The 27,536-nt window shown below is 36.4% G+C and overlaps 2 protein-coding genes across 2 annotated transcripts; both read right to left on the reverse strand.

Moving 5' to 3' along the window:
• Nucleotides 1-3,484: 3,484 nt before the first annotated feature.
• LOC103723185 (zinc finger protein WIP3-like) lies at nucleotides 3,485-5,644 on the reverse strand. Its single transcript, XM_008814022.4, has 2 exons — nucleotides 5,027-5,644; nucleotides 3,485-4,250 (listed from the first exon to the last, which is right to left on the reverse strand). The coding sequence occupies exons 1-2, from the start codon at nucleotides 5,465-5,467 to the stop codon at nucleotides 3,795-3,797; spliced, it is 897 nt and encodes a 298-aa protein (XP_008812244.2). The 5' UTR covers nucleotides 5,468-5,644; the 3' UTR covers nucleotides 3,485-3,794.
• Nucleotides 5,645-21,636: 15,992 nt separating this feature from the next.
• On the reverse strand, nucleotides 21,637-25,562 carry LOC103723182 (chaperone protein dnaJ 20, chloroplastic-like). The gene is made up of 3 exons (XM_008814017.4): nucleotides 24,965-25,562; nucleotides 22,037-22,184; nucleotides 21,637-21,927 (listed from the first exon to the last, which is right to left on the reverse strand). Exons 1-2 carry the CDS (start codon nucleotides 25,451-25,453, stop codon nucleotides 22,038-22,040), a joined length of 636 nt encoding a protein of 211 aa, XP_008812239.1. The 5' UTR covers nucleotides 25,454-25,562; the 3' UTR covers nucleotides 21,637-21,927; nucleotide 22,037.
• Between the last annotated feature and the right edge of the window lie 1,974 nt (nucleotides 25,563-27,536).

The raw sequence follows: 27,536 nt of genomic DNA on the forward strand, positions 1-27,536 counted from the left end.
GCAAGCACAACTTAGGCCCAAAGGGCAACCTCGAATTTCTCTCAACATGGGGAGAGGTGAAGGCTAGGGTCAATAACCTAGCGAAGGATAGGATGGAGGTGATGTCACCTAAGACATCAGGTTGCCAATGATGCTAAGGGTAGGTAGGCACATAAGAGGCTAGGTGTTGCCAGCCATGTGGAGCCGATAGTGGCCAAATAACCAAGGGGTTGTTGGAAGTAGTGGTGGAAGAAAGAGTTGTTGGCGAAGTTGACATAAGTGGCAACATAGAGGTTGTTGCTCCAAGTAGGAAGGAGGCTGAGGAGGAGAGAGGTGTTTACACCTCATCTCAACAACCTAGGTGATAGTTAAGAGCAAGCATTATGTTGATCGGGTTTGATGAAGCTAGAGCATGTGAAAATCACATGACCCTTGCTAGATTGGGAGGGTTCAACTATGATAAATTTTACCAAGTATCGAGATATACATCGAAGGAGGAGAGTTTTAGCAAAAGTAGGCCGAAAGCCTAGAACCTAGCTATGATCAATCACAGTATATGACAATAGATCGAGGTAACTAAAGCGGTCTTGGGTATAGTCTCAAATGAAGTTATACCGTAGACTAAAAAGATATGATTATCAACCTAATAGTTTTAGAGCAACTATGTGATGAATATGTATAATAGAGAATAAATGACATCATCTACCAGAACCGCCACGAGTGGAGACTAGATGTGAGAGCAACCGCCCAAGTGTACAGTTATTATATGTTAGTATAAATAAGTAGAAATTGTACTTTGTAAAAGGATCCTTTGACAATCAATCAATGCATCTTGATCTTATCTTAACTTTATCTTTTATCATAGGAGTAGGTATAACTTACCTTTCTACAGTAGCCCAATACTACATCCTTCTACTGTAGCCTAGCGTTACACCCTTTTATAGTAGTCTAATGCTATACGTCTTATACATTGAACGGTGGTCTGATGGTGGCAAAAGTCTTTGAAAATTAAGGCACCTAAATCGATACTACTCTCTATTCTCTATTTGATCGCTTTTCGGCTGATTTGACACCACTGACAAGCCCACACGCACCAACCCTCAGTATCTAGCTTATCTTCAGTCTTTTCTTCTACATCCAGATCACTGACATGCCATATGACATATCCGGATGAGATGGAAAAAGCACCAACAAGCCTTGTAGCATGCCTTGTGGGACATCGTATAGTCATTATCACACTGTCAAAGCAAGCCAAAAAACTAGCTATAGAGAAAGCGGCCGCTATACTAAGATGAGCGGTATACAACATCTTTGGTATTGGTAGCTGAACAGTTTGAAAAACTTGTTTACTTGGTGTAAAGTCGATATGCAAAGTTACAGTACATTCCGATGAGTTCTACAACAAAGATGGTCGAACCCATCCTTGCGATAGACAAATTAGCTTATCAACCAATGTATGGAAGTACTATAGTGTATGAAGAATCAGAATTGGAGACTTCGACTCATGAGGAGATAATAATCGAAGATGATGCCATAGAAACATTGGAATCTACTGATGGAGGTATTGTAGAAGTCATGCCAGCAAGGTTACAACCGACAAAACTATCGAGAGATGTTTCAGTCAATACCGATCGAATTTTGAGATTGTCGGTTATGGTGCGCTATAGAGGATCATTGGTGAAGTCAGTAAATTCTTATCAACATTAGTTCTTGATCGCTTACACAAGAGCAACGGGCAAAAATATAATGACTTTATAATATCATCCATAAATGTCGCAAGGGTTGGGCGGCAACCTTATCGAAGGATTATTCCAAAAGTTTTTTATCTGATGCGTATTCTATGTACGAGGGAGCAACATAATAGCACAAGGGTCGATTTGTACTGGTACCCATAATTACTAATGATCAAGAATCCTCGAATGCATTATAGAGAGTGTGATCTCAATGCTCCACCGAAAAGCTGTTGGAAGATCGAAGAAATAATGAATTCAGCACCGAATGGGACTCTACCAGTAGACATTGCGAAACATCTAGACAGGATGGAAAGAGCGCCAACAGGAGGTCTTGCCGATATCATGGGACTCGTGGAGGAAGATAGAGAGCAATGGGTTGTGACATGTGGTAGTGTTGCATGTGGTTCTTGAGCGTTCTCTTTAGGATCGGTTGTGGGATGATCCACCATGCCCTCACCATTGCCCATGCTGCCAGATGTCCTGTGGCACCCCTTGGCTTCCTTGTACGAGGTCAAGCTACCCAATCCCTTGATGAAGCAAGAGGAGACCTAGCATTTGAGGAACTAGTCCTTGATGAAGCAAAGAATGAGAATAGACTTCCAGGTTAATGTATCACCTAATAAGACCTGGAACTACTAAGATCGAGATCAAGCATTAGAGAATTGGTACTAAAGCTAGAGAAAATTAAAGGCAGGGGACTGAGAGGAAGCTATGGTTGACTCACGAGCTTGCATTGGATTGTTGTGGGTGATGGTTGATATGCGAGACTCACATAGAGCTTTGATTAATATGAAGGACCAAGAGGAAGATGGGGTTTTGAAGGGAGGAGAATCAATTGAACTCATACTGGGCGTTCTCCACTCTCTACCCTATACCCATATTTTCATCCTTTGTGGATGGTTGTCAACAACATTCTAGAAACGATGGCTAGAAGGATCAAAACAACAACAAAATATAATATCGGGGATCTCATTAAAAAAATTTGAAGTGAAGGAGTGCATATGAAAAGTGGATAAAGTTGAGGGAGTCAAAAATAATTTTCCCGTATTTATTTTGAAATGAAATGCCTATGATGGCTAATAAATATCTCTTGTAATTAGTTTTCTAAATTTTGATGAACATATAAATCACCAATCAAACCTAATGTGTACTTGGTAGAATTTACCAAGGGTAGCGACACCTATACTCATTCAACCTAGTACACATGGAATTCATTTTTGTTTTTATTTGGATGACAATTTACCCTAGAGATGTCTGCAAGAGTAGTAGATGGAATACGATGCCCACCACCTGGACACCAGACATATACCTGGTGGAATCTGTGAATCACATTGCAAATTAGTCAACATACCATAATTCACAATGAACATTGTTTTGATTCCTAGTTCATGGGTCAAGGATCATGAACACCTGCAGTCAAAGGGACCTTCAAGGCAATTAAACCACATCAATTGATGTACCCCGAGCATGTGTACACAAAATGGGGTAGTATTGGATAAGTCAGGTGCCTTTGGGCCTCAAAGTTGGACTGGAAAAAGTTTATTACCTAGACTATAAAAACAAGGCATAAAATATGGGTTTTAAATGATTGCATCCATAATTTATGCTTTGTGCACTTGACCTAGTTCTAATGACATGTTCATGTTCTCATTGTATGATCATACCTCCATCGATCTTACTTATGGTTGAATTGCAGCTCAAGAAAATATATATTTGCGCGGGAGTAATAGAAATATGCAATGAATAAAAGTTCATCATTGTAATGACTCAAATAGTCTGTGAATTTGGGAAATTTTCTCCAATACAAAGATTACACATGAGTTATTTGGCCACAGAGTTTTATGGCACTTATAACCTTGAGACAGAAGAAAATTCAGCTACTTCACAATCTTTTCATAGGTATTCTCTCTTTTATTTGCTGCATAAACTAACCAAGACACCACATTTTAAATAGTGTACTCATCATTATTCTAGTGCTCCACAACAAACTACTCCCTTCTATAGTCTTCTAAAGCAAAGACATCCCTAGAGTTTTTTTTGTTGCTGAGCACAAGATTACATAAGCCTAATATCTTCGAACTTTCATGCAGTAGAACGATATTTTCCTTTGACCATTTCATCATCAAAACTTATGATGCATTCCTTCTCTACCTCAGAAATCTTTGGAGGAAGGTAATGAGAGTGACCCTTTCCTAATGATCTTATATGATCACTGAGCGACCTTTTGTGTTTGAAATCAAACCCACATGTACAAAACCACAGCTTGCCACAGTTCTTCTCATGGGTTCTCCAATCTCCTCTCACAGCAAATGGCTTGCTGCACTTCTTACACTTGAAGGGCTTTAATCCATGTTTCCTCTTGTAGTGAGTCTGAAGGGTTTTGAAGTCCTTCAGTGGCTTCGCTCGAGGGTTATTGATGTTGTTCTTGCACTCATGAGCACAACAGTAGCAAGGAAGTTTGAGTATTGCCATCGGCTGTGTATCTTTAAGAGATTCTGGTCCCTTTTTATACTCTGATCCATGGCCCCACATATGCATCTATAACAATAAATATCACAAAGCAATTATACTTAGCTATAAAAATGGAGAAGAATCAGATGGTCTCACATGATTAATCAAACATAGTTATTTAATTACTTGATCTATCTTTTTCTTTGGCTATGTGTTTGCCAAGGACACTGCCAATCAGTCACTAAAACTAATCTGATCAAACAAGATGAAATAAACAGATAAAATAACAAAAAGGCTACATAAATTGTAATTTCGATCAGATATTTCTTTCGTATTAAAATTATTATGTTTGTGGAACACTTGTGAAAATCAAAAAAATAAAATCATAGAAAGAAAATTTGGACCAGCCTGAAAATATTATCTGCATATGTGATTAGAAGCATAGAGAAAGTGAAACAATTACAAGTATTCGATTTGTCAGACTGCAATTAAATCTACATTTTCTTCACTTCAGAATTTTGGAATATATGCTTAGCATCACAAGAGGTTGATGCTGCTCGAAGGATAAAATAAATTTATAAACAGTTCTTTCCTAATTCTCAAAAGATCTGATAAAACTCATCAAACAACTTATAAATCCTGTCAATAAGAAAAGAAAAAAAATTATAAAAAATTAAATTTCTAAAAATTGAAAAATAAAATAATTGGCCTTCGTATTTTTAAGAAGAATATTTAGTCTTCTATGGATTCAAGTTTGGAAGAATAAAGTTTTACACATTCAGACACCATAATTAGAAAGTAATAGGAAAAAGGAAGCAAATCAAAGGTTCAAATATATTTCAAGGAACTGTTGAGAGGCCAACCTGCATATTATTGTACCGATTGAAGCTCTTATTGCACACGGTGCAGGAAAACTGCAACGGCCCTGTGAGGATTTGAGCTGGCGTCGGAATCCAAAATCTTTTTTCTTTGCCCGAATCGCAAGCCGGCGATCCCTCCATCTCCTTCTCTTCTTCTTTCTTAGAGTACAAAGGATCGGTCCCTCCATCAAGCTCTCCTGAAGCACCTGGCAGTCCAATGTTCAAGGCCACAGCGACCTTTTCTCGGGGGACATCCTTTCCCAAGGAGTCATCTTCTTCCTTGATGGTCTTCTTGGGCTCTTCAAGCCTACTCAAAAGAGGCAAGCATTCTGATGCTAGGGGTGAGGATGAGGAGGAGGAAGGTGGCATGAGCCATTCAAAGAAAGGAGGAGATTGGAAGCAGAGACTCATGTCTTCATCCATGGAGTACTTCCTTAGGCCCATGTTGCCAAAAGCTTCTTCTTCCAAGTCTCCTCGGTGAGGGTGGAGGATGGAATCCCAGGGCTCTTTTTTGTCAAGGCATGCAGGCTGGAAGAAGTGGGGAGAAAGCTAAGGGGAGGTGGCTTGGTCAAGTCTTTGAGGGGAGGTTTTGCTGCGCATTTCCGGGTTCTTTTGTGCAAGAGGTTTCACATGAGAACCTTACTTCGCAGCACACCACTAGTGTTGTATCTGTAGAAACACAGAGGGGTTAGGTGGGACCTAGAAGGGAGACACTTGATGAAGGTGACATATAATGGGAGAGTGTGTTTAATCTGTTACTTTTTGTGGGCTCAATTCCTTTGGAAAAGTGGTACCACATTAGTTATCTTATCAATTTGTCCCACCTAGCTCAAGTTGATTGTAGCGTGTACCGGCTGTTGCTGTCGAACATCTGACGAGTCATATAATTTGTTGGTTGTTTTCTTTCTAATCTTCTCATGTTTGGACATAAAAGTAGTGCTTGATTCATTAAAAAGCATAAATAATTTGAGATGGAAAGATTAGACTCATGTTACTTCTCATTTTAATGTAGTATGTATGATTCTATGCTAGGTCTGCCTTGGATTCTCAAGTGGGGGGATTTCAATATAACATTTGAACTAGAACAAAGTAGTCGTAGCTAACAAACTTTTTTCGTGATATCTGGCGCTTATGTGAAGGCCTTTTTATAGAGCCCAGAGAGCTTTGGACTGGAGCTACTTGAAGTCCATTTTGAGTGGCCTGAGCATTATGGGGATATTCTTCCCTCTTGATGTTTCATGGAAGTCCATCTTATTATATATATATATATAGAGAGAGAGAGAGAGAGACACAGAGCTGAACATAGCGGATCTCTATTCAAATTCAGTCATAACTATATTTGATAATGAGGGTCTCACATCAATTATCCGAGTTATTGGATGTGATCTACTACCTCTAAATTGCTTATATAATTTGGAAACTTCTAACCTATGCATGCATCAGAGGATCAGAAAATTATGTGATAAAAAATCACATACTTTTTGTGTACAAACAGTTTAAAGGTGGTAGATCATGTCCAATGATTCGATTAATGTGCGGTCATTATCATCCAATATATATACATAAAGAGAGAAAACTAAACTAGGCTACACTCGAGTTGATCCCCACTTAGATTTGATTAAGTCTAAATCTAACAATGAAGTTCCACTTGATGATCTGAGTTATTAGATATGATCAACTACATCTAAATTATAAATTCACTGAAAATTATATGATTTAGAGACCCTAGCCTATGTATCAAGTAATCATATATATATATATAATTTCATATTATTTAGATTGTCCAAATTTTTTGGACACTTGATGCAGAGGCTAGGAGTCTCTAAGTTACATAATTTTTGGTGTAAAAGTAGTTTAAAAATATTAGATCACATCCAACGATTCTGATCATTGATATGAGAACTCTATCGTCTAATCTAAATCTGACTGGATCTGAGTAGAGATCTACTTGAGTGGAGCCAAGTTTAGCTTTCTCTCTCTATATATATGCGCGCGCGCGCACACACACATATAATATATATATATATGTATATATATATGTGTATATATATATATGTGTGTGTATATATATATATATGTGTATATATATATATATGTATGTATGTATGTATATATGTATGCATGTACATACATATATACACACACACACATGACACATCTCATACCTAACTAGTATTTGTTTTCTTTTTCTCATGCTTTCTCTTAGTTAAATTAGTTCTCAATTCATGCAAAAGGATGTACCATTTGTATGGATGGCTAGAATTAGACTCAGGATACATCTCAACTTTATGCCATGTTTATAAATAATGGGGTCGTAAATGATACTCATAAAATCCAAGAACCAAGCCCAAATAAATATTTCATTAATCTAATAATTAGATAAATGAACTGATAGATTATTGAATTGCATCTAGATGTGACTCATAAGTGAACTGATAAATTAATGGATAGTTTACTCAACAATAATTTCTGTGCAAAAATAAATACATACAAATTATGTACTAAGAGATTCTGTATATATATCTGCATTTCACGTATCAATCTATTAACCTATCAATCTTAATAATCAGAGCTGTTGTTATTAAGATATTTAGGATCAATAATACATACATACATACATACATACATACATACATACATACATACATACATATATATATATATATATACACATACATATATATATATATATATATATATATATATATATATATATATATATATATATATATATAGAGAGAGAGAGAGAGAGAGAGAGAGAGAGAGAGAGAGAGAGAGAGATCTGGACTTGGCTACATTAGAGTGGATCTCCACTCAGATCCACTCTAATATATTTATATATTTTTAAATTTTGAAATACAAAAAAATGATTTTGGAAATCAAGTAATCCAAACTTTAGGTTTGAGTATCATCACAGGCATGAAATGGGCCGCCTCCTTTCTCCGTTAAAGTCTGAAACAAAGATGTTTCTTGCTGTGTTTCTTTCTTTTTCCTCATCATTAGTCACACATCTGCAATACATATCTTGCACTGAATGGCTACAAGATCTTAAGGATGCTTGGTCCAATATCTATGTTTAAGAATGTGTTCATCCTCTATGTACAGTAGCTACTCACTATGTCACCAGTATTTGATGTATACGATTCAAAAAAGGAAGCTATAGATAGCAAGATACATCTTGGCTTTAAATTCCTTGTACCATAAGAGAGGCATATATTGCATTTGCTTCTACATTTAACATTTGCACGATTATGTTACAAATTGATTACAATATTTTGCACAATTTTTTCTCTTCTACACATTGGGAGTGGTCAAAATTAAGGGTTTTTTGCATGAATACCCTCCTAAATATCGAATTGTGCATGAATACCCATCCAAAATTGATTTTTGCATGTATACCTTCGTCAACCACTTGTTTTATCATTCTACTCTTTTTTTATTTTTGTTTTTTTGCATATCTACCCATGCTATCTAACGATATTAAAAAATTAATGGTTTCAAATTAAAATGACTAAAATATCCTTAATGGGTAGACATGCAAATAGATCGTGATCCCAATAGCAGAAGAAGAAGACAGGGGCAATTGCGTAATTTTAAAATTTTATTTTATTTTTAATTAATATAAATATGATTTTTTTAATACCGTTATATTACAGGCATGTGTACAATAATAGAGTTTTACAAGGGTATACATGCAAATATTAATTTTGGAAGAATATCCATGCAAAATTCGATATTTAGAAGGGTATCCATGCAAAAAACTCCAAAATTAAAGAGGTCTAAAACATGGGAATGTGACATGGACAAATTGAAAAGGTGCGTGGGAGACACTTTGCGGTGATGATTGAGAACTATTGCAATTTCGTAGTGCCATGCCTAATCTGATGCATGCTGTTGGTACTTGCTCTAGTTCTTCTTAGCCTCATACGGAAGGTATGCTTCTGGTAGTGCCCTTACTTTTTCTTTAGAGTGAAGTAGCTGATCAGGCACTCCAATAGTTCGATCTATAAGTTAGATTTTAACAAGCTTGATTCTTCATCCAAGAAGAGGTCTCAATAGAAGTCAAAGTTTTAACAAGCTTAGATTTTTCATCCAAGAAGAAGTCCCAATAGAAGTCAATTGACTGTTTTATTTTTGAGCCAACCAATTGTCTAGTCAAGGGATGACCTTCTCATCTTTTTAATGTTAGATTTTTTGACCCATATAACCAATCGTAGTTGGTTACTAGATGATTATAGTAACTGACTCTCAAAGAAGTTGTTATAACGCCCTTATCTCTTATGAAAAGATAAATAATGAAAAACAAAACGGTCTCTCTCTCTGCTTATTTAAAAAACACAAAAACAGCCTCCATCACAAGTGTTAAACAAGGTCAAGAGGGAGAAATAACGAATTTCATTGTTCAGATTATTTTAATGGATCCAGATACACAATTATTTATAACATGAAAAGAAATTTAAACAATTATAATTATTCAGATCCTGTGAATTTTTGTTAACATGTGATATCAGAGCGGGTTTATGAATTTTTTAATTATGATATTATTGCGGATCCAGAACGAGATAAACTCCTCTATCATTTTCATATCTCGTTGTTTTCATTCTGCAATGGGGTGATTCGTTTCTTGTTGTATTTGAGAAATTTTGGTGTTTTCGAACTATCTCTCTCTTCTTTTTTTTTTTAAATTTTTCGGATTTTGGATTCTTCCTCATCTATGCACTCTTCTCTACGGCTGGTGGATCCAGCTGTTGCCTGCAGAGCATCCACCGTTCCCTAGAAAGAGTAATGCTACGGGGCCCAACCATCGTGGGAACGAAAGAACGAGCACTACACCATTTCACCCAAAGATCTAGTTTTCTCATCACCGACTGTAGCTTTTGACTTCCGCTTTCCGTCCGCAAATACTAGAGGAAGGGGACGAGTGCGCCCATTGTGGCTCTGCTTGTTCTAGATCTGGAAAAGTAGATCCGCGTCGTCTGGTTCTGTTTCTTCGATCCGCGTGATTCCCATTCCCTGCTCATAGTCTTGCTACTGAGGATGGATGATGGTAATAATTATGGTTATCCTTAGTTCTGCTAGGACTAGCATTGGCGGGCTGTGACGAGGGTTTTGTTTTCTTATATTTATAATAACTTGCTGACTTCATGGATCTTTGTTCTATCATATTGTTGTGGGAAGGGCCTGAATTTAGTCCCATACCGACTAGGCAGCGGAAAGGTCTGTGCCTTATAAGGAGGGAAAACCTCTTTCCTCACGAGGCGCCTTTTGAAGGATAAAACCGTGCGGGTATCCCCCGTCAGCGCTAGATGCGCGGGGCGGAGTCCCAGAGCGGACAATACCTCGTAGGAAACGCGGGCCGTTCTCTATCGTCAGTTGGTTGAGACTGTGCTGTTGTCGGGTCGGAAGGCCTACAACAGATGGCGCTAGAAGGAGGGCCGCCCGCACATAGAAACTCTTCCTAGGCCTGGGGGGCTGTCACTGGGGGGGCTATGTTGTAGGGGACGCAGGCCGTTCTCTATCGTCAGTTGGTTGGGACAGTGCTGTTGTCGGGTCGGAAGGCCCGCAACACAGATTATCTGTTGTTAATCATGACCAGTGATCAGACCTGTTATTATGGGTTGATGTTCTTCTGAAATTATAAGTAAAATTATGTACTGTTGGGATTATATACAACTATCTCGGGTTTTCCAATGCTGACATGATGACCTTGATTTTATCTTTGCCTCTAGTGCATGGACGGTGGTTTGATCAGCTGGGTTGGGCTTTCTCTAGATCTCAATCTATTTCTGTTAAGGTTTTAGTTACCTTTCTTCATAACAAGGAGTTCTCTTTTGAAGCCAATGATTTCTCCTGGATCTGAAAACTATTTGTACCCATGCGAATTAAATGTCTTTGCTGGAAACTTCAGTAGCTTAGCCTTGCATATAAAGACTTGTGATTTGGCAGACCTGTGGTATAGATTAGTATACTTGATAGTTTGATATAACATACATTGTGATCATATATATTGGTAAAGAATTATTTTCATGAAGTCATTACCAATTACTATTGTCAACTACATATTACGTTATATACATATGAAATATAAATTCCATTTTAATTGTCATATTATAAATTGTCAATTATGTGCAATGTCATTATTTTAATTTGATGCCTATGTTATGACATGGTAGTTGCCAAAGTGACCCAACTAGAATATTTAATGGATATCATGTCGTAAAAAAAAAAAACCTTAATACCCTTATCCCAGGTATAAGATAATGAATATTAAGATAATGACTTTGCGAATTATGATTTACAGTTTTCAATCATGAGATATTATGGATTAGCCCAAAGGTACCACTTTCGAATGATTGATTTATTAAGTTAGGATGATTAGGGAGTATCCTTGATTTAATAGGTATTGGATGCTCGAAGGTGACAGGCCTATTTGAATTTGGACCTATATCATTAATTATTTCTGGGTGAATCACTATAATAGTAATTTAGTGTTTCATAATTACTACCCAAAGATATATTATGGTAACACTGTCTATGTTATTCATTATTATTATTGCTAACTCAAAGTATTAATGTTATAAGCAATTTTCTTATTACAAGTATTAATGTTGTAAGCATTTTTTTTATTGCAAGTATTAATGTTGCAAGTATTTTTTTTATTGTTGATTTTCTTATTGCAGTATCTATTCCTGTTTCGTTTTATTCGTAGGCTTCTTTTGTTTCGATCTTTAATGGAACCAATTTCTCAGAGTGGAATGAACAAGTCCAGTTTCACCTTGGTATTCTGAATCTTGATTTAGCTGTCCTAATTGAGAAACCGACTGATATTACTGATACAAGCAGTGCGGAAGAAAAGGCTTTCTATAAGTTTTGGAAAAGATCGAATAGACTAAGCATTATGTTTATGCGGATGAGTATAGCGAACAACATTAAGTCAACACTTCCTAAATGTGACAGTGCTTAAGCACTAGTGAAAACTGTGAAAGAACATTTTCAATCTGCTGATAAGTCTCTAGCAGGGACATTAATGGCTAAGCTTATCACCACGAAATTTGATGGTACTTGTAGGATGCATGAGCACATCTTTGAAATGACTAATATAACCGCTAAGATGAAGGCTCTTGGGATGAATGTGGATCTTTTCTGGTTCAATTTATTTTGAACTCCTTGCCTCCTTAATATGGATCATTTCAAATTGACTATAACACCAATAAGGATAAGTGGAATGTGAATGAATTAACCAGTATGCTTGTCCAAGAAAAGACAAGACTTAAACAGCAAAGACATCATTCTGTCAACCTTTTAAGTCATAGAGCCAAAAAGAAATAGAAGCCAAAAAAGGGCATAAAAGGTGGACCATCCGAGAGTAAAGAGCCTCATCATGATAACAAGGGTCACAAGAAGAAAAAAAATAATGATAAATGTTATTTTTGCAAAATATCGGGACACTATCAAAAAGATTGCCATAAACGCAGGGTATGGTTTGAAAAGAATGGTGAGCCTTTGAATTACATATGTTTTGAATCAAACTTTACTGAAGTTCCTTCTAATACTTGGTGGTTCGATTTAGGTTCTAATGTTCATGTTTCAAATACGATGTAGGGATTCCTTACAACCCGAATGCGAAATCCAAATGACAGTTTTATTGTTATGAGGAATGGGGTCAGAGTTTCAGTTATAACTATTGGGACCTATTGTTTGTTCTTCAATACTGGTTATCATTTAGATTTGCTTCGGACTCTTTATATTCTTTCTATTTCTAGAAATTTGACTTCTGTTTCTAAACTTGATGTTGAAGGATATTTCTTCAAAATTGGGAATAGAAGTCAAACCTAGACTTTACCTATCTCAGTATCTGTGTGGATTGCATTAAATGAAAGCAAACTAAATACACAAAGAAAAATGCCACAATAAGTGAAGAACTTCTTGAAATTATCCATACAGACATTTGTGGATATTTTGACTCCCCATCATTTGGTGGAGAGAAGTATTTTATTACTTTTATTGATGATTTTTCACATTATGGTTATGTCTATTTGTTGCACAAAAAATCTTAAGCGCTGGATGCCTTAGAGGTGTACATTATTGAAGTTGAAGGCAATTAGATAAAGAGGTAAAAATTGTCAGGTCTGATAGAGGTGGTGAATATTATGGTTGGTATGATGAAACAGGACAACATTCTGACTCATTTACTAAACTCTTAGAAAAGCATGGCATACGTGCTCAATGCACTATGCCGAAAATGCCACAGCAAAATGGTGTAGCTGAAAGACGTAATCATACACTTATAGATATGGTTAGAAGTATCTTGAATAATTTTCTATTACCCATATCGTTGTCGATGGAAGCCATTAAGACCGTTGTATACATATTAAATCGGTTCCTAGTAAGGCAGTTATAAAGACTCCTTTTGAGTTGTAGACAGGAAGAAAATCGAGTTTAAGACACCTGCATGTTTAGGGTTGTCCAATGGAGGCTAGAATTTATAATCCGCATGAAAAAAAATTAAATTTCAGAATGATCAGTGGATACTTTATCGGTTATCCCAAAAAGTCCAAAGGGTATAGCATTTACTGTCCTAACCATAGTATGAGAATTATAGAGATCGGTACTATCAGATTCATTAAGAATGGTGAAACTAATAGGAGTGATAAACCACGAAATGTAGAAATTCAACAAGTTAGGGTACAAGTCTCTTTACCTATGATTTCTAAGAAATCATTGTTTCTACAGTTGTCACACAATTTGACAACATTGAACAACAAATTAATGACCAGACACTCCATGATGAAGTTATCACCGCTGAACAGGTTGTAGAAGAATCGCAAGGGATGACATTAAGGATCTTAGAGAGAAAGAAGATCTGCCATTCCAGATGATTATATGATTTATCTACAAGAATTTGATTTTGATATAGGTACAAGAAAAGATCCAGTTTCTTTCAAACAAGCCATAAAAGGTGTTGATTCTGCAAAATGGATTGATTCCATGAATGATGAGTTGAAATCAATGGAATAGAATGAGGTCTAGGATATTGTTGATTTGCCCGAAAGTTGTAAGACAGTTGGATGTAAGTGGGTCTTTAAGACCAAGCTCGACTTAAAGGATAATACTGAACGATATAAAGCCAAACTAGTAGTCAAATGTCTCACTCAGAAAGGAGGTATTGATTATAAAGAGACATTTTCTTTGGTGTCTAAAAAGGACTCACTCAAAATCAATATAGCTTTGGTTGCACATTATAACTTAGAGTTGCACCAAATAGATATAAAAACTGCTTTTCTAAATAAAAATTTAGATGAAGAAGTCTATATAGATCAGCCCGAAGGTTTTCTATTAAAAGAAAAAGAGCACATGGTTTGCAAATTAAAGAAGTCAATATGTGGACTTAAACAAGCTTCCCGACAATGATATCATTAGTTCAATGATACCAATACTTCCTTCGGTTTTTAAAAAAATGCTGTCGATTGGTGTATATACCTGAAGGTCAGTAGGAGCAAGTTTATTTTTGTAGTTCTATACGTTGATGATATTTTGCTTGCCAACAGCGATCTTGGCCTATTGCATGAAACTAAGAATTTTCTCTCAAATAACTTTGAAATGAAAGATATGAATGAGGCACTAAAATATTTTGTGATCGATCATATGAATTGTTAAGATTGTCTCAAAAAGCATATATAGACAGAGTTCTAGAGTTTTGGTATGGAGAACTGTTCAGCTAATGTTGCTCCAATTCAGCAGGGGATAAATTTAGTCTCATGCAATGCCCACGGAATGAATGAAAACGTAAGCAGATGGAAAAGATTTCTTATGCTTTAGCAGTTCAAAGTTTGATGTATGCTCAGACCTGCACTAGATCGGACATCAGTTTTGCAGTTGGAATGCTAGGCAGATACCAAACTAATCCAGGCATGGATTACTAGAAAGCTGCAAAGGAGGTGATGAGATACTTGCAAGGAACAAGAATTACATGCTTATATATCGAAGGTATGATAGTCTTGAGATGATTACCTATTCAGATTCAGACTTTGCTGGATGTGTAAATAGTAAAAAATTAACATTTGGCTATTTGTTCCTATTAGCTGAAAGAGCAATCTCATGGCAAAGTGCCAAACAGACTAGCACTGCTTCATCCACCATGAAAGCAGAATTTGTGGCATGCTATGTGGCCACGGTTCATGGTTTGTGGCTGCGTAACTTTATCTTGGGACTTGAGATTGTCAATTCTATTGCCAGGCCGCTGAAAATTTTTTGTAATAATACTGCAGCTGTTCATTTCTCCAAAAACGACAAATATTCTAATGGTTCTAAGCACATTGAGCTTAAATATTTTGTCAAGGAGGAAGTTTAGAAACAATATGTGTCTATAGAAAATAAAAGGACAGAGCTCATCATTACAAATTCTTTGATAAAAGGTTTACAACCAAAGACAATTAAAGAGCATGTTGAAAGAATGGGTCTTTGTTGCCATAATGTTAATTGAGGATCGTATTATGTTTATTTCTTTGACACTTGAAGCTAATTAATTATGTTTCTGATTTTTCTATTCTTCAAATGTTGTACATGCATGAGTTTGAATGTATGACCACAGGAATTGTCTCTAACAAAGACATAATGTTTGACCATTATGGATACTTCTCATTTATGGACTGTGGTTAAATAATTTGCTGATATTGTGGTACTTGGAAGGAACTTTGTCACTTTGGAGATATGGAACCGCCATGACTCGCACTAGTAAGTTGTTTAATTATGGTATTATTATGATCAAACTAATTGTGGATTGGAATGTTGTGCGCCTAATGTTATCTCATTCTGTTCAAATAAATATTATGATCATATAGGCCAAGTGGGAGAATGTTAGATTTTTTGACCCACATGACTAGTCGTGGTTGATTACTGTATGGTTACAGTAATTGACTCCTAGAGAAGTTGTTGTAACTCCCTTATCTCTGATGGAAAGATAAATAATGAAAAACAAAATGGTCTCTCTCTGCATATTTAAGAAACACAAAAATAGTCTCCATCAGAGATGTTAAAACAGTGTCAAGAGGGAGAAACAAATTTAGACAATTATGATTATTCAGATCCTGTGAATTTTTGTTAATATCTAAGTCCATGAAGCTGAAACAAGATCTGATTTATTTGTCCTTTTACTTGTTCTACTCTCATCAAATTAGCAACAAACTTTAAAGTGTCGCAGAAGAGACATGTTTCTTTACTATTATGAATCAAATTGGGTAAAAGATAAAATGCCCATATCCGAGCTGCTATAAGTTTTGCTAATTTCCAAGAATTGATCCAAATTGAAGAGATTTTGTCCCAAAAATCTAAATATTATCCAACTTCAAAAGAAAAAAACCACTGAAATCAGATGCTATGTGTGAGGATTTGTGCCGGAATATGTTTGGTTTTATATCGGCTATGCATTGGGTAGATCTTGAGTACTTATATGGGGCCAAGCAATCCAAATAATATCTACCGACTAGCATTTTTGGAGGGAGGTCCTGGGATGTTACAAACTGCTATCAGAGTGGATCCGATCCATAACCTATGTGGACTAGCGGTCACTGCAAAACGAGTTTACAAGGGCTGACCATAAGCTGATTGTGGTGCTTGTGATTAGATTTAAATAGATTTGGACCTTTAGCCTAGTGGAGACGCTGAAACTAAAATGCGCGGAGTATGTGAAGATGTATGTGCTAGGTAAATCTTGGATACTTATACAGGGCCAAAAAATCCAAATAATATCTTCTGGCTAGCCTTTTTGGAGTGAAATCCTAGGATGTGGCATCATGTGGAAAAGTTATGATTTTTGAAAGTTGGGCATCACTATCAAGTCGTGGCTCTTGCTTCCAAACCTCATCCAGACCTGTCCAAGATGACCAAATCAATCCGTGGTGGATCCGATAATCCTTTAAAATCAATATAGAATAAATACAAATTACATATCAAGGAAATAATAACAATAAAATGATATAGGGGCAGGGTGCAGTTCTTACCAGGCCTTGGACAGGTCCAGTCCGAGTTCATGTATTCCTCTACTCAACGATCATTCTAATGTGATGCTTCTGAACACAAAGTGCTGTACCTTGAAGTGTTATGGATGCACATATCAATCTTAAATCCAAAATTTGCAGCAGAGCAAAGGCGAGGTCGGGCCCAAAAAGCTTCAAATCCAGGCCAAGGTAGTGGCCCATTTGCTTTCTTCATGTTTCATATAGTAACATCGTCCATGGACCGTGTCCAGCTTAATTTTTCCGCTGGAGGACTCCACATCTCTTCTCGTGGTTGATTTGTATGGGATGAACGGGTCAAGAACGGGGCTTGATGAAGAAAATGAGAGCACACATGCCCACGGATGTAACCGTGTATACTTATTAACATACGTGAGATTACGGCTCTACATGCCCAAGGTGATGCATGAAGATTTTTGGGACAAAATCTCTCCAATTTGGATCAATTCTTGGAAAATTAACAAAATATGTAGCAGCTCGGATAAGGGCATTTACCTAATTTGATTCATAATTTTAAAGAAGCATGTCTCTTCTGGGCCACTTTAAAATTTGTTGTTAATTAGAACGGGAGTAGAACAAATAAACATATGAATAAATCAGATTTTGGTTGATTTTGTTTCAGCTTAATGGGCTTAAAAAGATATAAGGCCAGGAGGCAGGAGGTTATCCATTGACTAAACAATTGGTTCGTTCAAAAGGAGAAAGAGTAAATTGACTTCTATTAAGACCTCTTTTTGGATGAGGAATCAAGCTTGTTAAAACCATACTTATAGATCGAACTACTGGAGTACCCTATCAACGGCTTCACTCTGAAGCAAAAACAGGGGCACTACTAGAAGTATATCTTCCATATCAAGATCGTGATTCAGATCCAAATACGAAGCTAAAAAACACTAGAGCAAGCACCAAAAACATGCATCAGATTAGGCATGGCACTACGAGATTGCAACAGTTCTCAATCATCATGGTGAAGTGTCTCCCATGCACGGGCTTAAAAAGATGCCAGGGTAGGAGGCAGGAGGTCATCCATTGACTAGACGATTGGTTTATTCAAAAAGAAAAATAGTAAATTGACTTCTATTGAGACCTCTTCTTGGATGAAGAATCAAGCTTGTTAAAACCATACTTACAGATCGAACTACTGGAGTACCCTATCAACGGCTTCACTCTAAAGCAAAAGCAGAGGCACTACTAGAAGCAAACCTTCCATACCAAGATCGTGATTCAGATCCGAATACGAAGCTAGAAAGCACTAGAGCAAGCACCAAAAGCATGCATCAGATTAGGCATGGCACTACAAAATTGCAATAGTTCTCAATCATCAGGGCGAAGTGTCTCCCAGGCACCTTTTCAATTTGTCCATGTCACATTCACACGTTTTAGACCTCTTAAATTTTGGCCACTAACCTCCAATGAAGAGGAGATGACACAAGATATTAGGCAAAGTCCCAATCGGTAGAAGAGAAAAAATTGTGCAAAATATTGTAACTAATTTGTATCATAATCATTCAAACAAATTTATCTCTTGTCAAATTAGTAGTCAACTGCTAAGAGGGCCAAAAGAGCACATGAGGAAAGAATAGAAGCAAACCAAGTGTAGCATGTAGAAGCAAATGCAATATAGGCCTTTGTTATGGTAGAAGGAATTTAAAGCCAAGATGTATCTTGCTATCTAGACTCTAGCTCCTTTTTCGAATCGTATAAATCCAATACAGGTGACATAGTGAGTAGCTACTGTACATTGAGGATGAACACATTCTTAAACATAGATATTGGACCAAGCATCCTTAAGAACTTGTGGCCATTCATTGCAAGATATGTATTGCAGATGTGTATGTCCAAGACTAATGTTGAGGAAAAAGAAAGAAACACAGCAAGAAACTTCTTTGCCTTTAGACTTCAACAAAGAAAGGAGGCAGCCCATTTCATGCCTGCGATCATATTCGACCTAAAGTTTGGATTACTTGATTTCCAAAAATCAATTTTTTGTATTTATAAAATTTAAAAATATAAATTTAAAGGATAAAACTTTTAGATGCATGAAAATTTTACTTAATTATGATTTTATAAGAATATATCATATTTTTATTTTTATTTTTAGGAAGAATTCATATTTAGGTGTTGTGCAATGATTTTAGTCCTGTGTCTAAATATGAGAGGTGCAGTATCAAATATTAAAAGTATGTGTATCTACAGTTCAATAAATATATGTCAATTATTTTAAATTTATATATTGCCCATCTTGTACTTATACCTAGGGCGAAAATCATCCCAGAACCTTTAAACATGTATTCTTAAAAAAAAAAAAATCTGATCTTTTCTCGTGAAGTTGATATTTTTTAAAAAAAGTTTCCGCAGAATTTATAAAAGCTTATTCACTCGATTACTTATTGAAATAAGCATTGAGCCGGGATATGTAATAGCCTAAGAAAGAGAAAGAAACAAAAAAAATCAGACTCAAAGATTGAATTTTCAATTCTATGATTTCAAGGAACTTTTACGTGCTCTACTGTTACTCCAAAATTGATACAAAACAATTATTAGAAGGAATTGAAATGAAAGCAAACAAGGAATTGAAATGTTGACATCTGATGCACAAATATCTTGACATGCAACCAGCCAGGAGCTGGATGTGAACAAAATGGCTATGCACAAATTCAGAGAAGTAGTTCACTTATTAGAGAAGAGCGCACCTACTGATCTCACTTTTTTGAAAAAGATAAGAACTGTGATACTTATCCTGTTGCATCTCCACAGGGTTATTAGAACATTCAAGGCAAAATACCATTATTAGAATATTGGAGGCAAAATACCAAAGGCACCTGAAGAAAGTAGATTTGAGCTACTGAAAATTTAATGATCCAGGATATTTTATCAAGTTGATATTTGACAACTGAAGAGTCTATTCAATGATCCAAGGAGAACCTTTATGGCTATCCAGATAGGGTTGTCAAGCAAATGGATCGCCCAAGAAAAGTTTGAATCAAGCTTGGTTTGAAGCTAAACAAACCAAGCTAGAACAAGCAAAATAGGCTCGAAGTTAATTTCAAGCTAGGTCTATAATTGTCTCAGCTCAATCAAGTTCCGCTTAATAACACCCGACTTATCGAAATTATACAATATGGGTTTTATATATAAATAGATCATTGGAATAAAATTTTAGTTGCTATAGATTTTTCTTCTTTGGATTAATTAACTATTAACTTAGACTAGAATCAAACGTTTTTGAAGCAAGCTTGAAACCATTAATCAAGATTTTATTGAAGCGTGAGCCAAGCTTGATTTAATCTCAAGATGAGTTCAAGTTTATTTAGAATCATCAAGCTGATCATGTAAACTTGTGTTCAGCTCCATTTGAACTTAAGCTCAAATTGAGCTTGAAATAACATTAAATAGGTCAAGCTTGAACTCGAAATCAATTTCAAACCAAGCTTAGACACAAGCTTGATCAAACTCGGCTTGGTTGCACTCGTGTCCACGACCATCAATGGAGAGAACCAAGAGTACAATAAAAAAAATTGTGTTCATCACTGGCATTTGTTCATTCAGATGACAGCATGGATATGGATCACAAACATGTTCACAAATGCCAGATTGTTCGCGAATGCAGATACCAAGCCATTAAGAGATGATAAGTGCTCAAAGATATGGTGTAGTAGAAATAAGGAAAATATTCTTTAACCTGAGTTCTTGTTGGTTCCATCTGTTCCGGAAGCTGCAGCAATGCATCTGATAGCCACAAATGACAGATGCTTTCTGACCTGAAAGTGGATGGTGAAACTTTGGTTTGAATGTTTGATAGACTCAAGGGAGCCAAGGCATATGAAACAGTCAGTTTAAACCTAGATATTAAGCAGATCCTTTAAAGAGTTGTTATCAACCACTTGGGAACAAGGTGATTTTGATGGAATTTAAAATCCACATAGATCTTTGGAAGATCATATGACAAACAAATGACAAGGATCATATATTAAAAAAACTCACAGAAAATGTTACATGGTACCAACTGACGTTTTTTTTGTATTAAAAATATGAAGAGAGGCTGAGAAAACAATATAGCCCAAAAGCCTTTTGATTTGCCTAGGGCAGAGAATAACAATGCACAGATGGCTATGATACAAAAATTAATATGTTTCAATATATATATATATATATATATATATTAGAGGATGACTGCACTCTCACTTTTGATTGCTCCACTTCTTTCATCTGAACAAAGAGGGAAAAAAGGAGTTAAGCCAATAGGTGACTTGGTAGAGATGCATGTCACAAACTAAGCCCTGGAAAATAGTTGAATGTCCCATTGGTCGATTAGACATCCATCGAGTGTTTCCTTTATATGTGATAATCATAGAGATTCTTGCATGCAGCATAACAACATCCACCCAGATGATGATGTCTCTATCCCTTTGCTTTTTGCTTTATCTACCAACAGACCAATAAAATTTCTCAATGTTCTCTGCTATTGCTATTCATAGAGTCAGTGGCTGCCAACATCCAGCTAAATAGAGATCTGAACACAACATAAGCTCTCCAAAAATGCAGAGAATCTGATCTACATTGGTTGGAGTTAATTCCTGCGGAGCGCCTCCCATGCATAAATGAATATAATGTTTTAACTAAAACAGCACAGTTATAAAAATACATAGAGCTCCATTATATACACATCTAAAAGGAGTTAAGTATTTACATTGGAGGATGAAAAGTCAAATTAACAGGTTCATGCTGACAGAAATTTGCAAAAGGAAAATAACTCCATGTGGCATGGGTCGATCAAAATATAAAGCTTTTCTTTTTCCTCCTTTTTCTCATCCGAATCCACAAAAGAAATGGTGCATGACTTCAGTAAGCTTGTCAAGTGATTCCATAGGAGGGTGTAGGCTGATAACCCTGGGTTGATGATGAAGTAGATGTCGTGTTTGGCATAGTGAATAACCACCAAATTCAAACTTTCAAAAGGAAAATAAGGTAGAATACGTGTGCATATTATGATAAGGACCCTATTCAATAGATGATTCAGCTCTTCGCCTGCGCATTTGAGCTCCCCAAGATAGGTTATCCTCTGCATCCTTGTTCATGCTCCTCCGCCCTAACTCTGCAATCTGATCCTGCCAACGGTTCCTCCAACCAGATCTCTCATCCAACTCCTACTCAGAAAGTGACAACAACAGCAGCAAAAACTCAGCATATAGAAAACTAAAGTAAAATGCCTTTGGTAAAGAACACTGAGAAAAGAATGATGGAGATCACAAATACTAACAAGAAAACCAAGTACATCGGAATAAACAAATGGTGATGCAGATTCTGATCACCATAGAGGTAAAGGATCACAAACTGGTTAACTTTCTTAAACATAAAATAAATAGGAGTTGGTAAAGTAGACAAATAGCAACATAAATATAACAATAAGACAAATATGAAAGGCAGGATTCAAGCATCTGAAGCTCTAAATGCCCAGGTGAATAAAGTTGAAGGAGAGGTAGCATTAGCACATTAGCTGGAGACTACAGAGTTCTAATAGTAGAGTGAATGGTGCAGACACATAATATCAACTACAGTAAGGGGCACACAATCACATGAAAGAACAGGAAGGGGAGGAAAAGAATTAAACAAAGTTACGGATGTCTAAATATCTGAGGAGGTATCCAATAATTAAGCTATGACCCAGTAAAATACAATGCAAAAATGGAAAATCAGATTATAAGAATAAAAAACTTCAAACTTAACTAATGCTTAAATAATTAGTTAAGAGAGAACAGCTCTTGCAACACAGATTACCATAATAAGATATTCAGACACAGAGAGCAAATGAAGAAAATCAACATATCTTCTATCACTCAACAGATCAATGAAGGATCACAAGCAATAATAAGAAAAACCCCAAAGACCCTCTAGAAATTCAGTCTTTTAAAATTCAACAAACTTCGCATCATTTTAGAACTTTGGTTGGCAGGTCAAGGTAACCAAAGACTATTATTGAACAAATCAAATCCACGTCACCCTAACTCTGTTTAAAAATATAAGTATTCCTGGAGATCCAAAGTAGCTTCATTTAACTATTAGTCGACAACCATAGCCCACATATGGATGACAGATGATAAAAAAGTACAAACTCTTCTAGAATGACAGACCTTCTAATACCACTGACTTCTAGAAGTCCTCTGGAGAGAGAGAAAGAGAGAGAGAAATCTAAGAGAATATTCTTGTAAATTAAAAAAGGACACAACAATCCTTTGAGGGCCAGATCAACTCTCATCAATGATTTAAAGAAACAAGTCGGAATTTTTAACACGAAACCTGAATTAACAGATAATTCCTGAAATCAATGATTTTCTTGAATGACATAATAAATATCAATTCATACATGAATCTCTAAAGAAATCTGTACTCTTTCACACACAGCCAAAAAAAAGGATCCCAAAAGTCTAAACCTTGCTTATTGGAATAAAATTATAGAAAAACAAAGAAAATCTACATAACCAGATCAAATAACAAAGACTTTAGAATACAAGGAAATCTTCCATCAATTTAGATGAAACCCAGAAAATTCTGTTTCATGTTGGCAAAAAATGTAGCCTATTAATGATGAAGAGCACCACCACAGAATTAGATAATTCTCAAAATGTAAAATATTATAAGAATACCAATCATGTAAGCTTCTGATAGACACAAAATATTAGTTGACAAAAAGAAACCATGTACAGGATCCACATATATTTGCATAGTCAGCAGTTATTAAAACTCTTCAAGACTGTCAGATCTTTTGCCACCACAAATTTCTCAGGCTAGAGAAAAAGAACAAAATCCTAATCAAGGGATAACCTTCATATAAAGAAGGGAAAAGTTTTATAATATGGACAAAATAGGATAAGGCCACCTTCTGGACAACTACATCGAGGTTTAATTCCAGGCACCCGACCCACTTATTTTTGTTGCCTATATAAAGCCATCCCATCAGCTCACGATGGTCCCCTTCTCCCCCGTCCTTGTATATAGTGTTTCTTCTTATTTTTCAAAAAAAATATATATGTAGTAAATCTCACCTGAACTTAAAAAAGGATCCGAACTCATACATACAACAAAAATCAAAATCATGGAAACCCATATTTCTCTTGACTCAAATAAAACTCAAGTGCATAAGTAGATCATATATTGGCTCTCAACTATAAACAACTTTTCCATTATTTTTGATGAAACTGAGAAATTTCTCTGCTAGAACTGAAGAAACCAGATTTCTTCACCCCATATTAACAAGTAGAAATATTAGATAATTCTGTGCAATCATCATATCATACTTCTAAGCTGAAATACCCAATTCCTACTAGAACCATATATCTCAGATTCTCCGAAAGCCCATCTTTTAATCTCTCAGAAAAACAAAAACCAAAAAAAAAATATTTCAAGCAAACACCAAAATCAATAAATACATACTCAGAATTAAATTTAGAAGACAGAAATTCAGATAAGAACCCCCGCTACATAATTATCTGACAAACGTAACATTATAGATAGTACAAGTTGCATAAAAACCAAGAGTCAAAATATAATAGTAAGTTCTTTTCAGAAAACAGCATGATTCTTACGAAAACCAGTACACCAGTTACATATTGCAGCAACAAAAAAAAACCAAAATTGTTCTAATTTCTCCAAATTCCATGCCAATTTATATCTATCGAATGCAAAGAAGAGAATCAAATTCCCGCATGCTAAATCAGAGTTGATTAAATTACACAGCTGAAAAAATCCAAATGCTAAAATTCAAACTTTCTAGCAAACCACGAAAAGTGTTTCAGATCTCAGCAATGAAAAAAGATTCCGACTTTCACAAAGTGCTTATCACAAGCATTAAATTTTTATCATTTTAACCGAAAAAATAGCCCAAATTCTTGAATTCAAGAAGTAATGGAAGCAAAGAAACCAAATTCACCTCGTCCAATCGCTTCCTGGTGGAGAAGGCAAGATGAAAGCCCCGACATAAATCGCAGTCGTAGAGCGCCCTCCGGCCGGGGTCGGAGAGCGTCTCGTAGGCCTCCTGGACCTCGATGAAGCGTCGGGTGTACTCCTCCGTCCGGTCGGGTGGCGAGACGTCGGGATGGTACTTCCTCGCTAGCTGCTTGTAGGCCTTCTTGATCTCGTCGTAGCTCCCGCCTTCCGAGATCCCCAGGAGCTCGTAGAGGCTCCCCTTCGCCCCCACGAACCCCCCTTCCTCCACGGCCGCCAGGGTCCTAAAGGAGGAGGAGAAGGAGGAGGAAGAGCTGAGCCCCGCCGCCCATCCCCTCTCCCTCCTCCTCAGAGCCACTCGCCACGCCCCGCCGTCGCCGCCGATTCTGGTGGCGGGGAGGTGGGCTTGGAGGTGGTTTGGGCAGGGATGGAGGGCTCGGCTGCTGCTCCCAGGAACTACTACTCCAAAGCTCATCCTTTTAGCTCTCTTTCTCCGTACTCTCTTCTGTGATCTCTTTCTCTTATTAGTATGTTACTATGATGCCTGCAGCTTGGTATTCTTGCGGCTTAGTGGGTTGGCCACCAAAGTAGTATGAAATAAATAAGGGCTGGGGGAGAAGGGCAGATTGGGTTTTGGTCCCTTTCAAGATCTGAAGATTATCCAGCTGGAGATAGCTGTGGTTTTGTTATTTATAAATTTACATACTTTTTTATGGTAAAGTATGTACAATATTTTATAGAGAGCGGTTAGATTACTTACTAAGAAAAACGATAAATGTAAAATATTAATTGAACTCATCTATGGGAACAAAATATAGGACAGTTTATATTAAAAAATATATATATTTGTCCATCAAATACATAAACTTTTCCTTGGAAAATTCCGAAAAAGATAGTACTGAAAGTTTTATGGAAGGTAAATTTCCTATTTTATGCCTTTTCCTCACAATTCTCACACTGGGAAAACTCCCATAAAAAATATAATAATAATTGGACTTTTGGCACAATATAATAATAATTTTAGCTACTTGTTTAGGTCCCGGCGTCGGAAGAGTTTGTTGTTGGCATTTATCCAGAAGCGAGGATTGAGGACGGTGGTGGCCGGGCGGGGCAGTTGACGTCGGAAGTATGTCTTAAGAATTTTAAAAATTTTAAAAAATTAAATTATAAAATTTTTTTGACTTCTTTTGTATTGTTTAAAAAGTTTTAAAATAATATTTCTTTTTAGTTCCAAATTGAATATGTAAAAACAAGTCCACTTGTGCTTATATAGATATCCTCGCTCTTGAAGCCCAAGTTGGGCTTTAAGGGTAATTGAAAGTGAATCCTAGGTTCTTCGGTGTTAAGCATGCTGATTTTTTTTTTTTTTATAAACCATTGCTGAACCTGATCGGGTTGCCTACGTACCCCTTCATAAGAGGGATCAAGCCATACGTAGTTCTTTTTAAGTTTCAAAAATGCAGCGGAAAAATGAATCAAACAATTTAATTCATGCATGCTTACAAGATCAAATTTAGAAATCAGCACATTAAGAACATATAGGATTATGCCGAAATCGTTTAAACAATTATGCTAAAACTTTTATGCATGATTAACTATCAGATCTGAAACTTAAGAACTCTATTTTAATTAATCTCCGAATATCCATCGAATGGATTCTGGAGATATCTCCGTGAGGAGCCCCAAAAGAGGGTAAAACCTCGAGGAATCGGACCTAAACCTTGACACCATAATAAATGATTAATGCTAGATTAATATCTTTTATAATGGACGAAACTTATGGATCTGATCCTTGACTTCGCAGCCACGCACACGAATGGCCTCTACGAGAAGTACACGCGAAGCCCTAGGTAGATCGTCTTCTGCGGGAGTGCTAGCTCGCGCAGGAACGCTGCAATGGCTGAAGCTTTCTCCTTCTAAACACTCAACCTTTGATTGTTCTTCAAGGAGATGGAGGATGGACGTGAGGAAGAAGGAGAAGAAGGGATGGAGGCCCTCAGAAAATTTTTTCAGAATTTTTTGAAACCTCTAAATATGGTATATTTTGAACCCAAGGCATGGGGGTCTTTTATAACCAAAAGACCACCCCATGCCTCACACCTATTTTAGCCAACTAATTTGGCTGATAAAATTTCCAAAAAATTCTGGTGGTTTGGCAGCTTAGAGGAGATAAACATATCCAAATTTCGTGCATTTTGAATTCCTAAAAGATAGAAATTCATGCGTCCAAAGTTCAGCCGCAGACCACCCTATTTCATGCACCATGCAATCCCTACAAATTAGAAAATTCATCTAATTTTTCTAGAAAGATTTAAGGCGCCATTTTTATAAGAATTATAGCCCCACGCCTTCTCTCTTCTCACGCCAATTTTTGGCCAAAAATAAAGAGGATAGGCGTAGAAAATATTGAGAATAAATTAAGGTGTCATTCTTCTCCAAGAAGATAAGGATGGGTTCCTAAAATTTAGGGATTCTTCTCCTTATCCAATTCTGATTATTTGGACTCATAATCCTCAACAAATAAGGTCTTCTAATTGATTTGGATCAAGCCCAATCCA

This window comes from Phoenix dactylifera, chromosome 10 (assembly GCF_009389715.1).
Source record: "Phoenix dactylifera cultivar Barhee BC4 chromosome 10, palm_55x_up_171113_PBpolish2nd_filt_p, whole genome shotgun sequence".
In the NCBI taxonomy this organism is placed as follows: domain Eukaryota; kingdom Viridiplantae; phylum Streptophyta; class Magnoliopsida; order Arecales; family Arecaceae; genus Phoenix; species Phoenix dactylifera.